Genomic DNA, 14,014 nt, shown 5'->3' on the forward strand with positions numbered 1-14,014 from the left:
TTTCTGGTATAATTTGCCCCAAATTCTGGTGTGAATTATGCATAAATTGTCAGACCGGGACATCCGCATCCTTTTCTTGAACGTGGTATAATTGGTGTACTTGAAAAAGTCACAACAAAATTTTGAGACTTTTTTGCGCCAGTTTTCACTTTATAAATCCCCACAATGTCAAAAAAAATTCTGCCAATGAATGTTAAAAATCTTACATGTCATTGTATTGAGAAACAATTTAACGAAAACCAGTGTTCATTTTCCTGTATTTTTGATGGTTTTACAACCAATTGGAATTGTACTTTAAAGGAGGTTTTACGGAGATCTTAAAGAAAAAAAAAAAAAAAAAAGGTAAAAACAGGCTTAAAATTAAGAAAACTGAATACCTGCATATCCCGTCGGCTCTCTAGCCCTGATGCTTGGCGCATGGAACCCAGAAGAAGTGATAGGAGGTCATGTGCTGTTGATTATGCACTACCACATAGCCCCTCACAGGCTTCAGAGCCGATTCTTCTATGGCCGCTGAAGCCAGTGAAAAGCTGAGTGGTCATACTCATGTGCGTAATCAACTGCATGTGACCTCCTACCGCTTTTTCCGGGTTCTAAGACCATTAAACTTTTTTTTTTTTATGTCCCGAAAAACCTCCGAAAATCACAAAAGCTATTTGCACCAGTACCATTAAGGAAATGGGTATCCTCTACATACAAGTTTTTCATCATCATCTTAAATGTAAGCCTTGCACATCCATACTTACCGAATCGATTGTTTCTAAGTCAGAACGAAGCTGACTTTTCAGAGAATGTAGCTTTGGTAAAGGAACTTTCTCTACATCACCATATTTTTTCATTATGGAAAACTGTGGAGATACACATAAGACATCAAATTCTTCCTGAAGTTTCTTCAGTTTGCCCTCCACCTCCTCCTTCTGTAAAAGTGCTACTTGTCTGTCTGCATCTGCAGCCTTAGCACGCTCTTTTGCCTCTTGGGCTTCTTTTTGCCATGCGTCACAAGCCTTGAAAATAGTAATCAAAATTTTTTATCAAAACTACAGCATTCCACATTCATGATATAATTAAAACAGAACTTCTGCTTACAGAGAGATTGTTAAAAATCAAACCATGTACATCTCATCTAGTATTCCTCCATTTTAACCCCCATTATATACAAATATATTGCAATGTACTTCCATTACAGGGTCCTATATACAGAATCTGATGGCATATGCAGCAAGTTATTACTCTCACCTGTTTCACTTGTTGCCAGGAGTCTTCCCATCTCTTGATTTTTCTCTTGGCATCATCGAGTTCTCTCCTAACACGAGACAGCTCACTACCATTTGTACTGGTACTGGTGGAACTGGTAGCACCACTACTGAACACTGGTGAAGGACTAGGTGAGAAACTCCCACTGACGAAGTCCCAAATACTGCCCGTCACCCCATTTAAACCTAGAAGGACAAAAAAAAATAATAGACTGTTGTTGGGTTGAATCTCATCTCCTATGTATCAATTCATCTTTTAACATTGTTGAGCCTTTCACATGTGTATGTGGTTGGAGTATAATAAACTTATTAGATGTTCCACAATCCTCTGCTTCCTGTTTTAGCTGTTCTCATTTAAAGGGAGTCCGCTATGTTTACCCAGTCTACCATAAGATATGGGAAATAAAGACAAACCTAATATATTTTCTTTTACTTTCATACCTGAAATCATCAATCGATTGGACGGGGTTGGAGTAGGAGGGGGGAGAAAGCCCAGATCAGTCCCAAGGAGTGAATTGCCCACTGGAAGTCTTTACCCCTAATATGCCTAATGGAGCTTTAAAAAAAAAAAAAGAACAACAACGGCGGAGCTATGGAGGCGCTGAGAATAAAAGAAAATGTATGGCTAGTTTTGTCTTCACTTCCTCCATCTATGTTTAGGAATGGTAGATAATAATACGCGGTGGATGGAGTCAATGAAAGTCAATGGACTTTCATTGATCTATGCACATGTGTGTGCAGACACTGCGTATTGATACGCACAAGAATTAGATCGCAGCATGCTCTATTTCTCTATGAACCACGCAACGTGAGCCCTATACATCACTTAAGGCAGCGTATGAAACGCTGTCCATACGCAATACATTGTAACAGAGTGGGAAGTTAAAAGAAGAAAAAAAAAAAAAAAAAGAGCAGAGCTGCTTTTATAAAAGTCGGTAAAACGTTGCAGGGTGATCAGCAGCATATTACCGATACATTCGTGGACATGAGGCCTTACAGAGTTCCATCCATGGAAAAATAAAGTAATGGGTCTTTGAATGCAGCGTTGCAAAAACTAATAATCTTCCAAGAAAAGGCTTTTCATTGTTTTTTTTGTTTTTTTTAAATGGTTTTATACCGTATAGTAAATGCTATTAAAAAAATTCATGAGTTCATGTGTGTTCTTTCACTGTGCCCTCCAAAAAGAATAACTACAAGTTATACAATAAACTAGAAGTACCAAAATGTGATTGTTCTCAGTAAGAGCAGCCAAGTAATCTTGTGGAGAGGATACCTTTTTAATGGCCAACAAAAATACATGATGTTATAGCGAGCTTTCGGACCGCTCAGGATCCTTCCTCAGGCATAGTGAAACAGATCTGTACAAAAAACAGTACTGATAAAAACTACAGCTCGCCACATAACGTATAAGCCCTCAAAGCTAGGTCAAAAGAAAAATAATGAAAGTTACAGCTTTTGAGGCGTGGAGATGAAATAGGCTGTGGCCCTAAGGGGTTGATCACATTTGTTTTTTTTTTACCAAGAGGTAACCAAACCACGTACATAGTGTCGACATACCTAAAGAATTGTGTGAAGAAGTTGAAGTGCCTAAGGCATTGTGCTCAGACTTGAGTGTTGGCGTCTGTTGTTGGCGGGGAGCCATACTGGAGGATAGATAAGATTGTGACAGTGACTGGGAAAGTGAACTCAGAGGAGAGGTTGAAAGAGAAGAAGAAGAGTGAAGAGAAGAGGAACGAGCAAGAGATCCTGGGATATTCACAGGCGCTGAACTTCCCAGTAACCTTTGACCTAAACAAGAAAAATATATATAAAATACAAAATTAGTTCATAATACGTTTGTCATGATTCAAAGATGAGCAGCACACACGAAAAAAGCAAAGCCTTCCTAGCCAACTGCAGATGTCAAACTCCCCAAAGGACTGTACCCACGAAGAAATTATTTCTCAAGTGCCACAAATAGCTCGGCAGCTGCGAGGTGAACAAACAACATCTACTACAACCGACTCCTCCGATACACATCCTCTGCACAAATAGAAGCTTCTGATCCATCAACATGGAGCATGCTACATTCTAGCTGTACGCAACAATGCACAGAAACAGTTAAAAGTCATCATTTTTTGTCTTGGAGACCGATTTATCTGGGATTTCAAAAGGACAAGCAATAGATTTCAGAGAGTGAAAAAGCAAGGGACCCCCTTCTATAAAGTCAGAATTCCCGAATATAGAATTTTATGGGAACTCTACATAGGTGAGCATATTATATGATCACTGGTTAATCACATGGATTCTTAAAAGGGCTTGCCCCAACAGTCCATGGTTGATCATTTGGTGTAGGATACTACATTTTTCCTGCAATGGCCAAAGCGGTTATTCCAAGAGCCAGACCTGTGGTAGTCAGCTGATCACCGGGGCAGCAACATTTAGAGAAGGGGATTAAATTGGGCAACCTCTTTGAAATAGGGTGTCCCATCAAAAGAGGTTATCCCCCATCTACAGGATAAGGGGATAACTAGCTGATTGGTTGGAATCTCAATAGTCGGACCTGCACCAATCACAAGAACGAGGATCTCAAAGACCCCTGAATGAATGGGGAGTCAAGTACATGTGCTGCTGCATCTATTTCAAATGGGACTGCCAGACATAGCCGAGCGCTTGAACTCTGTTACCTCCTGAGGTCATACTGAAGTAAAATAGAGCAGTGGTGCACGTGTGACCCATAGTTCCATTCATTTGGGGAGTTTTGGGACCCCTGTTCTCATGATTGGTTGGGGTCCAACCACACTAATCACATGTTTATCCGTAATCCTGTGGATAGGGGATAAAGACTTGTGGTGGGACTACCCCTTTAAGGCAAGAGAAATACCTACATATTTTTTTCTTGCTGGTGGCATATTTGCTCATTGAGTATAACCAACAGGTACACGTAATGAGTAAATATATAAGGACTATAAAATAATAATCATACTGACAACCATTTACACCCCAACCATGGGGCCCTCCACTGCGGATTCAACCCCAAGGCCACCCGAAATACATGACCACAAAGTGTAAGAGGGATTCTTACTCGATAAGCCCAGCTCACTGTTCTCAGAGTCTTCTAATTCTTTGTCTAAAGATGCCACATTTATATTGCTAAAATGAAGATCTAGGGCAGAACCTGTAAAAAGAAATGCACATTGCTAGTAACTTCAGATTCACCACCTGAACACTCAACACAGGCAGCGGGCAAATAGGAGAACGTGCGACTACGTAGCCATGAGCAATGTGCCATTCTAGGCAGCAAAAACGTAGTTACATTTCACATGGCAACTTAGAAAAACTAATATGCTCTTCACCAAAACATTTAAGATTGGGTCATCTACACAGGTAAAGAACAGAGGTGACCCGTGACCACCAGAATTGGGTTGGGTTTATCACTCCGTTTAGCCACTTATGTAGCATACAGCAGCATTTCTCTCCTCTAGTTCTCCCCCCAACAGATCATGCTTTGAGAATATCCATCTATTGTAATTTCTGGGGCACTGACAATGACATCACCCTGCTCAATACTGAGGAAATCCTGAAAACATGACATGCTGGGGGACTTGATCAGTAGAGTTTAGGGTGGTTTCACACCTGCGCTGAGGATTCTGCTTTCCTGCTCCATTCGGGAAGCCGGTAAGGGGAACCTCATGGCCAAACGGCGGTGTCTCAGGATGGAAACGAACAGCGCCAAACTGACCCCATTGACTATGATGGCGTCCGTTGGGTTTCCGTCCAGCTGCTCTGCTTTTGGACGGAAGAAAAAGCACAACAAGCAGTGCTTTTCCTTCCATATTTTGAGCCGGATCTGTGACAGAACCCCGACTGGAGGTTCCAACACAGATGTGAAGCCGGCCTTAGAAATACTGTCATAGAAGGACCTCAACTTTTGCTTGGCTAGGCAGCTTTATTTCAAAGGGTATGTTCACACAATGAAGAAATGCTGTAGACATCTGCACAACGGAACTGACTGCAGAAAATCTTCAGCATTTTACAGTGCGGGCAATGTGGATGAGAATCCAAGAAAAATTATCCATACACTGCAGAGAATTGGCCTAGTGGATTCAACTTTTCAATTGAGGCGGTGAAATCTGTAGCGAAATTTCCATTGCAGAAATTCTGCTACACGAGAACCTAGCCTGAAGGGGTATTCTAACAATAATTAACAGGAAGTTTATGACCTCATTCTATGGAAAGGCAGGGGTGCCAGAGAGGAGACTGCCATCTATCACCTATTCATCATGTATTATATGGATTTGTCATACAGGTCTATGGTTAGAATATTCCTCTAGAGGAGTTGACCATACATACACATTATTTAATATATATATATCATTTTTATCTTATTTTTTTATCTTTTTCATTTGCAATGTAAACAATGGAGTTTTTCATTCTGTTTTCCCCATTTGTGCACAGGACCACCTACTCTATAACATGGCCTCCCTGGACTTGCCTACAATTATGCCACTGCATCATGTAATTACTTTTTTTTCTTGCACTCGTGATCATGCACACCCTGCAATTACATTTATTGCAGGTATACTCGTTTCAATGGGAAAACCAGGTTGAAAATTATGAAATATGATATTGCATAGACGTAGCAGAGCATTGTATGTCATTTATCCCAACATCGTGTGACTACATGCTTTTGCACTCAGGATTCAACACAGCTACAATAGATAAATGCATATGCAGGCCATTTCCCACTGAAATGAATCTACGATAATACTGTATAGATGTAGCAGAGCAGAGTAGGTCATGCATCCCAATATCGGCATGTATTCACCTGTGATTCTACATAGGACTGCAGGTGATCCTCCCGAGTCACCTTAGCTCAAAGTTATCAAGGTGAGCAAACAATGCAGCACTAAAATGACAAACAAAAGCTCTGCTGCACCAGTATTCTAAAAATGCCAGTCACACTTGGGCACTGTGCCCAAAAAGTGTGCCCTGGATACATTTACTGAATGACGCAAACAGGAAAGAAAAAAAGGGAGCAGTCAGTCATTGATATTCAGAACTACTTGTTCCAATGTACAAGTATCTGGAGGATGGAGCTCATCTCTTTACCCTTCAGAGCAGCGTTTAGTGTAACTGCAGGGGAAGGATGCAGCAAGTACATATGTAAAGGCACACTTTTTATTACTGTCATAGAAGCACTAAAAAAAAAAAAAAAATAGCATAATCCGACCTCATCAGCTTGTGCTCGGGGTATTAACTATATGCAGGCATGCTGTTTAACCATCTATGTGTGAGCAGTCCATGAAAAGCCCATTCTAATGCATTATATGTTAGGAACCAACTACAGCGATGTATAAAGCCAGATTCGTTTGCCCACCTTTACCTCTGTGTTACATCCATTGATGCAAGTTACTAAACTACCTGCAGTCATGTTGCAGTAAAAGTTTGATGCATTGCTGAGCAGCATTCACAATATCCGACGACAATACATAGGAAGTCATCGCACACGAATGGCAGAATGATGCAACCAAAAAGTAGGAGGCGAACGGTAATTCATAGTGTTGTGTAGTGAGAAGTAGAAGAAATGCAGACATAGTGGTGCTTACCGGCTGTGCAAGTGCTGACTCACTGCCTGCAGTCCCCTGCTCTGCTTGTAAGTACGCTGTACCATGGCAGCTGATCACGGCAGCTCCCTGGTCATGTGACCACAGTCACATCAGGAGGCTGTCATACGCTCCCAGGAATAGGAAGACGACTCACAGGATCAGCGTGTCAAACGTCCTGCTTCACAAGACACAACACCCCCTGCTCCCCCCCCATACTGCATAATCCGAGAGCGCCTCCTGTATATAGTTATAGGTAGAGGTGCAAGAATTTATTACACCTCAAAAAATATGCTGTATCATCTATCATCTACCCAATGGCTGTGTCAAACATATCCATAGAGTCCTACAGACTCAATGCTTTTGTTTTACTGTATAGGACAGCATTTTGTCTATTTTCCTATACAATTGACTGCAGCCAATAAAAGGGGAGGGAAAAAAAAAACGGATAGCATGCGATAATCGTGGCATACATGAAAGTATTTTCACACCGTAGTCTGTATATGACGATAACACGCGGTGCGAACAGCGCCGGATGAGCATGTTCACACAGAGAAGATTGGGAAAACATGCTGCAGATTCCGTCAGAATTTTGCAAATTAAAATGCAGATTTTGTGCAGAGACACGAGCTGCCGTGGAGCCGCATGCAGATATTTTTTCTTGTGATGGTTATGAAAACAATGATTTTCAAAGGTTTCATACTCATTTGCTTTTTTTTTCTTAAGTCTCGCACTGCAGAGAAAAAATCTGCAATATCACTCAGTGTTTTCAATGGGGGGGGGACGAAGGAATCCTCTGCCGCAGCTGTCACAGTGGAGGTAAAAGTCCGTGATGGAACCCAATTGCTTTCAATGGGGTTGGTACTGATGCGACCACATTTAAAAGCAATGGGTTGCAGGCAACGCCCGCATCAATGATTTTTAGGGAAAGGCTTGAAATATAAGCCCTTCCCTGAAAATCAGCCATAGCTGTAAAAAATGGGGCCACAGCCGTGCTGGCTTGATTAAAAGCAATTGGATTCTATCACAGACTTCTGCCACAGATGTACTCCCTATGTTTTCAGTGAGGCTGGAGCTGCTGCCGCCGGGCCCATTAAAAACAATGAGCGATCTCGTAGTGTTTTCTCTGTGCTGCGAGTCACTGGATCTCGCATCGGTAGAAAGAAATATCACTAGTGGGTAGGCACCCTTAAAGAGAGACTAACGTGCAGATGTCCTAAAACGAACTCTACGCTCAGAAGAAGTGACATGTCACCTTTTTTCTTTCATGTCACAGGTTTCAACTGTGTATTACAAACTACAGCACTTATTCTCATGACGATTATTGGGATGCGAAAAGGCTGCAGATTTGCCAAGGAATTGGTGAGGGTTTCACAGCAAATTCTGCCAAGCCAACAGAGCCTAAAACAAAGGACAGCCTGTCTTGAGTACTGCCAAATCTCCTAGCCTCTTATCTGCCCGCATACCTAAGTAATCTAAGACAGGCTAATTGCCAGGGAGGTGCTGTGACTACCCTATATGAAGAGCTATGGCGTAGGCACAAGTATTGCACTTAACAGGACCTTAGTTCTTAGTCAAGTGCTCCTGCCGCTTTGTCCAGCTGAGTGCAAGGGCCACCGAGGTCTCCCCGATACTACATTGATGGTTTATACCAAGGATAGGCAATCAATGTAGAATCCTGGAAAACCCCTATTAAAAGGGGTTGTGCCGTCAGACACAATCCCTTTCAGAAAACAGCAACCAATGCGAACAGCTGATGGCCCCATCACCCCCCAGGAAAAAAACAAAACAAAAACTAAATTTTGCAAAGGGAAGCCAAGGCCAGCTAGACATTAGCTGATTGGTCATCCTATAATACAAGGTGCAACCAAATAGGTTCTCTATTCCTGGTCATAGAGGGGGATCCCAAGTGAAGGACCCTATTTTATGAAGTTTAAAAGCACTTATAGGACGTAAGAAGGGGAATTAGGTTCTTGGCACGGCCCCTTTAAGCTCATTAACTCACAGCTCCATATCAAAACCTTATAAAACCCCATTTACCTGGATCAAAGCAGATTAATATATGAACAGTCCATGCAGCACTTACCCCTAACACAAGTGAAAAGCATTTATTTATTTTTTTAAGCAATATCCGAATTTCGGCATAACATGCAATTTTTTGGAGACCTTTACGGATAATGTACTCCATGGAAATTTAGAACAGACTTCTTTCTCATTGCACAAATATAAAAGCTGCCAATGCATAAATCAAATTTCTAAAAATTCTTTAAATGTAATACAAGTGGCCATACGGAAAAGTAAAGACGAAACACGTAGGCTTACCTATGACTGATTCAACAGTATTACTAGCAGGGTAGAATGGGAGTGCTTTGGCATTAACACTTGATAGCGCAGTAGGGGATGAACTATCTGAGCCAATACTGGATGCCAGACTAGAAGTTATACTGGATGTTATACTGGAAGCCAGTGGGTTAACCACTGAAAAAACACTGAGATGGCTCTGTTTAAAGAATATATACATTAAATGAATAACGGTGCAGATTTTGCATACAAAATAAATTGTGACTAGAAAATTAAGAAAAAGGTAATAAAAATACACTAGGAGTTTGATTAATGTTACAGTGTCAAGCACATGCCAAATGTTAGCAAACACAGGTCTAATCCATACATTCCTGGAAACATGTCATACAAAGGAGACTCCGAGATGCCGACATGCATTCCAGATATTCACATTAAAAAGGGGCTGTCCCACCAAAAGTAGTCATCACCTATCCACAGAATAAGGGATAGCTATCTGATCGGTGGAGTTCCAAGTCCCGAAGGTCACTGCCGCTCCATGCCTTTCAACGGGGCTGCTGAGAAAGAGTGCTTCAACTATCTACAGCAGCCCAATTGATCGGAATGAAGTGGTTATGCCATATCTGACCACAGCTCCCTTCATTCAATGGAAATCTCAGGGGGTCAGACCCTCACCAATCAGATAGGGGGACAACCCCTTTGGTGCGATACTGCATGCCCTGGTCCCCTTTGTATCTCAAGTGCATTGAGAAATATGGAAGAAAGGTGAATCACAAATTAAACACTTATCCAATTACAAGAGCATACAGTCTGCAGAGTTTGGATAGAAGTTAAAGTTGCAATGAGTTGAGGAGTTGGAAGTTCACGTTCATTAAAAAGAGTTAAAGAAAATATTTATTGGAAATATCAGGTGTAAAGATAAACCATCTAATGCTTGCCTCTCCCCACTCCATACAGCTCCGGGTCTCTTGTCTGACGCATTGTTTTCATGCTGCAGCAGCCTGCGACTCCCCCCTGCACACGGGCTGCTGCAGCCTGTAAACACCACCCCACAGCAGAGAGGCGAGCATTAGCTGGTTTATTATTTTTACACTTGATTTTAAAGAAAAGATTTATCTCAGAAATCCCCTAGTAATAAAATAAAATGAATAGCCAGCTTCCACTACGATAGTACTCCAGGGGGTGAATCAAGTGTTGCAACTGTTTCCTATAGTAAACCCCCATAGACTTGAAAAGCCCCTCTCCACTCGGTGTCTGCCTAGATGCAATTGCTAGGGGACCTCCGTTCTGTTTTAAACAGTGGGTTTTGTAAGTCATAAAATCCCTTTTAAGAAATACTGCAGCAGGAAGACGAGAGTTTCTCACGTTGATCCTTTGTCCTCAGGCAATCATAACTACAACAGTTATTATATTGTGTGGGAAGGGAGGAGGAAAGCAAGTGCAGCGACTGTACAAAATAATTGGTCCTTCACAAGACTGCATAATCAAGAGTTTAAGAAAGGCTCGATCACATCTGTCGCACAGCAAATCTGATTCCATTCGGATCAGACTTTAGTAAGGGTTCCTGCACACTGGCGAGAGAGCGATATGGGGATGTGATTGATGCCCAGATATCACTCTCACAATCCTTCTGAAGCCCTGGATACGAGGAAACTGCCTACCATCTCTGCAGGGCTGAAGGAATCTCCTGCTCTGGCGGTCACATTTTTTGAACCAAAAAAATGCTTTACAAGAAGAAAAAAAAATGTCTACTAAAAGTTTTCCGAAGTTTGGGAAACTTCGGAAAAGTCTCTCTTCAATTGCAAAGATCACAACTAGCTTCCATGAGACCCTTATAGAAGCTGACCCTGGTCAGAGTTGTATCAGGATATACCCATAGTTAATCTAAATAGGCCCTTGTAACCTCATCACTGGTCATTTTCTGGTGTAGGATAATGAAAATCGGTAGACATTATCTGTAAGGGTTGCAATGACACTGGACTCGTGATTATACTGGAATATCGGTTATTAGTAAGTGGACTGACTCCCTTCTATATATGCAAGATTTGTATTTTTTAGAAGGTACCTTTAAAACGGGGTGAAGACCGTCTAAATAACTGCTTGAAAAAGCGATTTTCGACAATGGTTTACACACAGCCACCGAAAGGACGCGGACCGAAAAAAAAAAAAAAGTCACTCAGTAGTGATCATTCATTGAGCTGAATCGAAGCGATTAGTGAGAGAGACTTCTCTCCCAGTGAAAAATTAGTAGTTCAATCTTTGAACAACTGCCTGTTCACAGTGAATGGAGGCAGGCAGCCTCTATTTACTGAACGCCTATTTCTCCTGTATGGAAGCATAGGAGTGATAGTTGTTGAGATAGCTGTAATCACCTATATAAGGTGATTTTCCTGCACTGTTGAATTTTCTACATGGTGAGTTCAATAACAGAAGAAAAAAAAAAAAGACAAAAACCTCTAGTGAGAAAAAAAATTGAATCACTGAGCAGTGAGAAAACAATGTGCCTGGTCAGAGGAATCTTAATTTCTGCAGCATGCTGATGAGGGGTCAGAATTTGGCATAAGCAGCATGAGTCAATGAATCCTTCCTGTTACTTGCGTGGAGAATGTCAGAACGCTAATTAATTCTAAACAACTGCAAGCAGCTATCTTGTCCACATGGGCCAATATTCCTGCAGATCAATTTCAACCCCTAGTGGAATCTATGTCATGATAAATTACAATGGAGAACCAATGGAGCTACTATATGGGGGGAAGCGGGTGTGAGGGTATCTAATACCCTGTATCCTGGCCATTTAAGGAACATCCAAAGTAGACGTACAGCTGTAAATTAATGCTTATTAGAACTTCCAACTCACCAAAACATTTAAGAAGTCCAAAGTCATAAAAGACTAAGTTAGCGAATTGTTAATTCTCTGAAGCACTCACTATCATTCAAACATTTAACTAACCAGATTTTAGCTAAGAAAACATCGGTACATTTTATCAGCCTGGGCCACCTTGAAAACGCACAAAAAAGAGTCTCCCAAAAAGGTCTAGATTCTAAAGTTCAATTTCACCCAATTGTCATCCAAATTGCAATGTATTATTTTAATCAGAACATTGTGGAGAAAGCTGCGGGTGTTTAGAAAAGAAAAAACGCAGGAAAAAAAAATCCCCGGGGAATGGAGCCAATGGAGCCGTTGTGCATACATGCCCATTGTTACATTCACATTTCAAAAGAGACTCTGGGTGACTCCAAAGATAGTGTATGGCGTGATGGTCATGCATGCGCACAAGGTCTCTATTCTCCCAGGCGACTAGAGGGTGCACTGTCCCCATGATCATGTGGGTCCCAAAAGTTGGACCTTTAGCAATCAAACTAATATATATTTTTGGTGGGATAACCCCTTTAATCGATATAGGCCCTCCATTAAGGCCTCATGCCCAATCTGCAGTGTTTTTCCCGCACGCGGATCCACGCGCCCCATAGGGATGCATTGGACACCCACAGGTAGTTAAACACCTGCGGATGTCATTTTTCCCTTCAGGCGCGAATCCGTGCGCGGGAAAAAAAACGGGACATGCTCCATTTTCGTATGGGTCTCCCGCGGGGACAGCTCCCGCAGGCTTCTATTGAAGCCTATGGAAGCCCTCCGGATCCGCGCAACACCTGTACATGAATTAAAATGTACCTGTCCGGATGCTGCGGATCTTCCCTCCGTCGCGGCCGGATGTTTTTTCTTCGGCCCGGCGCATGTGCCCAGCGCATGTGCGCGGCAAGCTGCCGGCTCCGCCGGGCCAAAGAAAGAACATCCGGCCGCGACGGAGGGAAGATCGGCAGCGTCCTGACAGGTGAGTTTAATTTTATTTTCAGCCTCATGTCCCCGGGAAAGGAGGGACCCGCTGCGGGATTCTGCATGGAGAATCCGCGGCGGGCCTGATTTTCCCTGTGGACATGAGGCCCAAGAACACTCATCTTTTACCCAGAGCAGAGAGCAGCTACAAAAAGAATCTTTCGTGCTGGAAGACCCGATAGTCTCTATGGAAGTCAATAGGCTGTATGAATGAATGTAATGTTTAATTCCTCCTGTGGAGGTGCTGTAGGGAAGTACAGCTGTTGCCAGGTTCTCCTACAGATTATAGCTGATCACTGATCACCTAGACATGTTGTGATCAGCACTTGGCAGTGTGGAGTCTTGTTTTAAGAATCTACTCTTTAAGTGGCCTCTTCAAAACTGGACCAAGTGACAAAATGTATCCTTATGAACATACAATTTTTTTTTTTACTCTGCCAATTAAGATTTCCACACTTCAGCGCAAGTGGATTGTCAAGCATGCAAAACATTACAGATCTCAAGCAAGTTTATTTTATTTTATTTTCTCACTTGGTAAAATCTTTATCAAAAGTTAGTTAATGCAAAAACAATATTAATTAGATCTATAGCCTGAGTTGGTAATGTTAGCATGAATGGAGCACCCACCACTACAAGGTCACTCGAGCATTACTACACGTCAGTCACATTGCAGGTTTTTCATACCTGTTTGTTTTCTTGGTCATTCAATTTATGATTATTATCCAAAGACAGGCACTTGTGTTTTGCCTATAAAGCAAGGGTAACAAGAGAATTACATGCAGAACACTTATGTTATCCAAACACATGGACGCATAATCTGGTGTCAGCTCTTTCTGCTATATGAATATTTATATATGCAACATTTGTGACTGACATACCAGTTACAAAGCCAAAACTCCATGGATTACTAATGACGGCTTCATTATCACAGATAGAAATATCACAAGATTTGTCGGAAAAAAGCAAAAAAAAATGAACTTCAAATCTCATACTGGCCTACCCTCAGGATAGGTTGTCAATAGTAGATCGGCTGGAATCGGTTA

At 41.8% G+C, this 14,014-nt stretch overlaps 1 protein-coding gene across 3 annotated transcripts in view; it reads right to left on the reverse strand.

Annotated features, from left to right (window-relative positions):
• The window catches only part of UNKL (unk like zinc finger), a 78,138-nt gene that overhangs the window by 6,060 nt on the left and 58,064 nt on the right, over positions 1-14,014 (reverse strand). For 2 of the 3 annotated variants that reach the window (XM_066576338.1, XM_066576337.1), the window contains 6 exons: positions 13,656-13,718; positions 9,161-9,338; positions 4,318-4,410; positions 2,811-3,041; positions 1,237-1,439; positions 747-1,004 (listed from right to left, as the gene is read on the reverse strand). In XM_066576338.1, the coding sequence (XP_066432435.1) occupies positions 747-1,004; positions 1,237-1,439; positions 2,811-3,041; positions 4,318-4,410; positions 9,161-9,338; positions 13,656-13,718 (1,026 nt within the window). Of the gene's footprint in view, positions 1-746; positions 1,005-1,236; positions 1,440-2,810; positions 3,042-4,317; positions 4,411-6,841; positions 6,982-9,160; positions 9,339-13,655; positions 13,719-14,014 lie in introns of those variants that run through there. The other variant, XM_066576339.1, reaches the window with a different exon arrangement.

The sequence above is a fragment of the Eleutherodactylus coqui genome, chromosome 8 (genome assembly GCF_035609145.1).
Source record: "Eleutherodactylus coqui strain aEleCoq1 chromosome 8, aEleCoq1.hap1, whole genome shotgun sequence".
NCBI classification, from domain to species: Eukaryota; Metazoa; Chordata; class Amphibia; order Anura; family Eleutherodactylidae; genus Eleutherodactylus; species Eleutherodactylus coqui.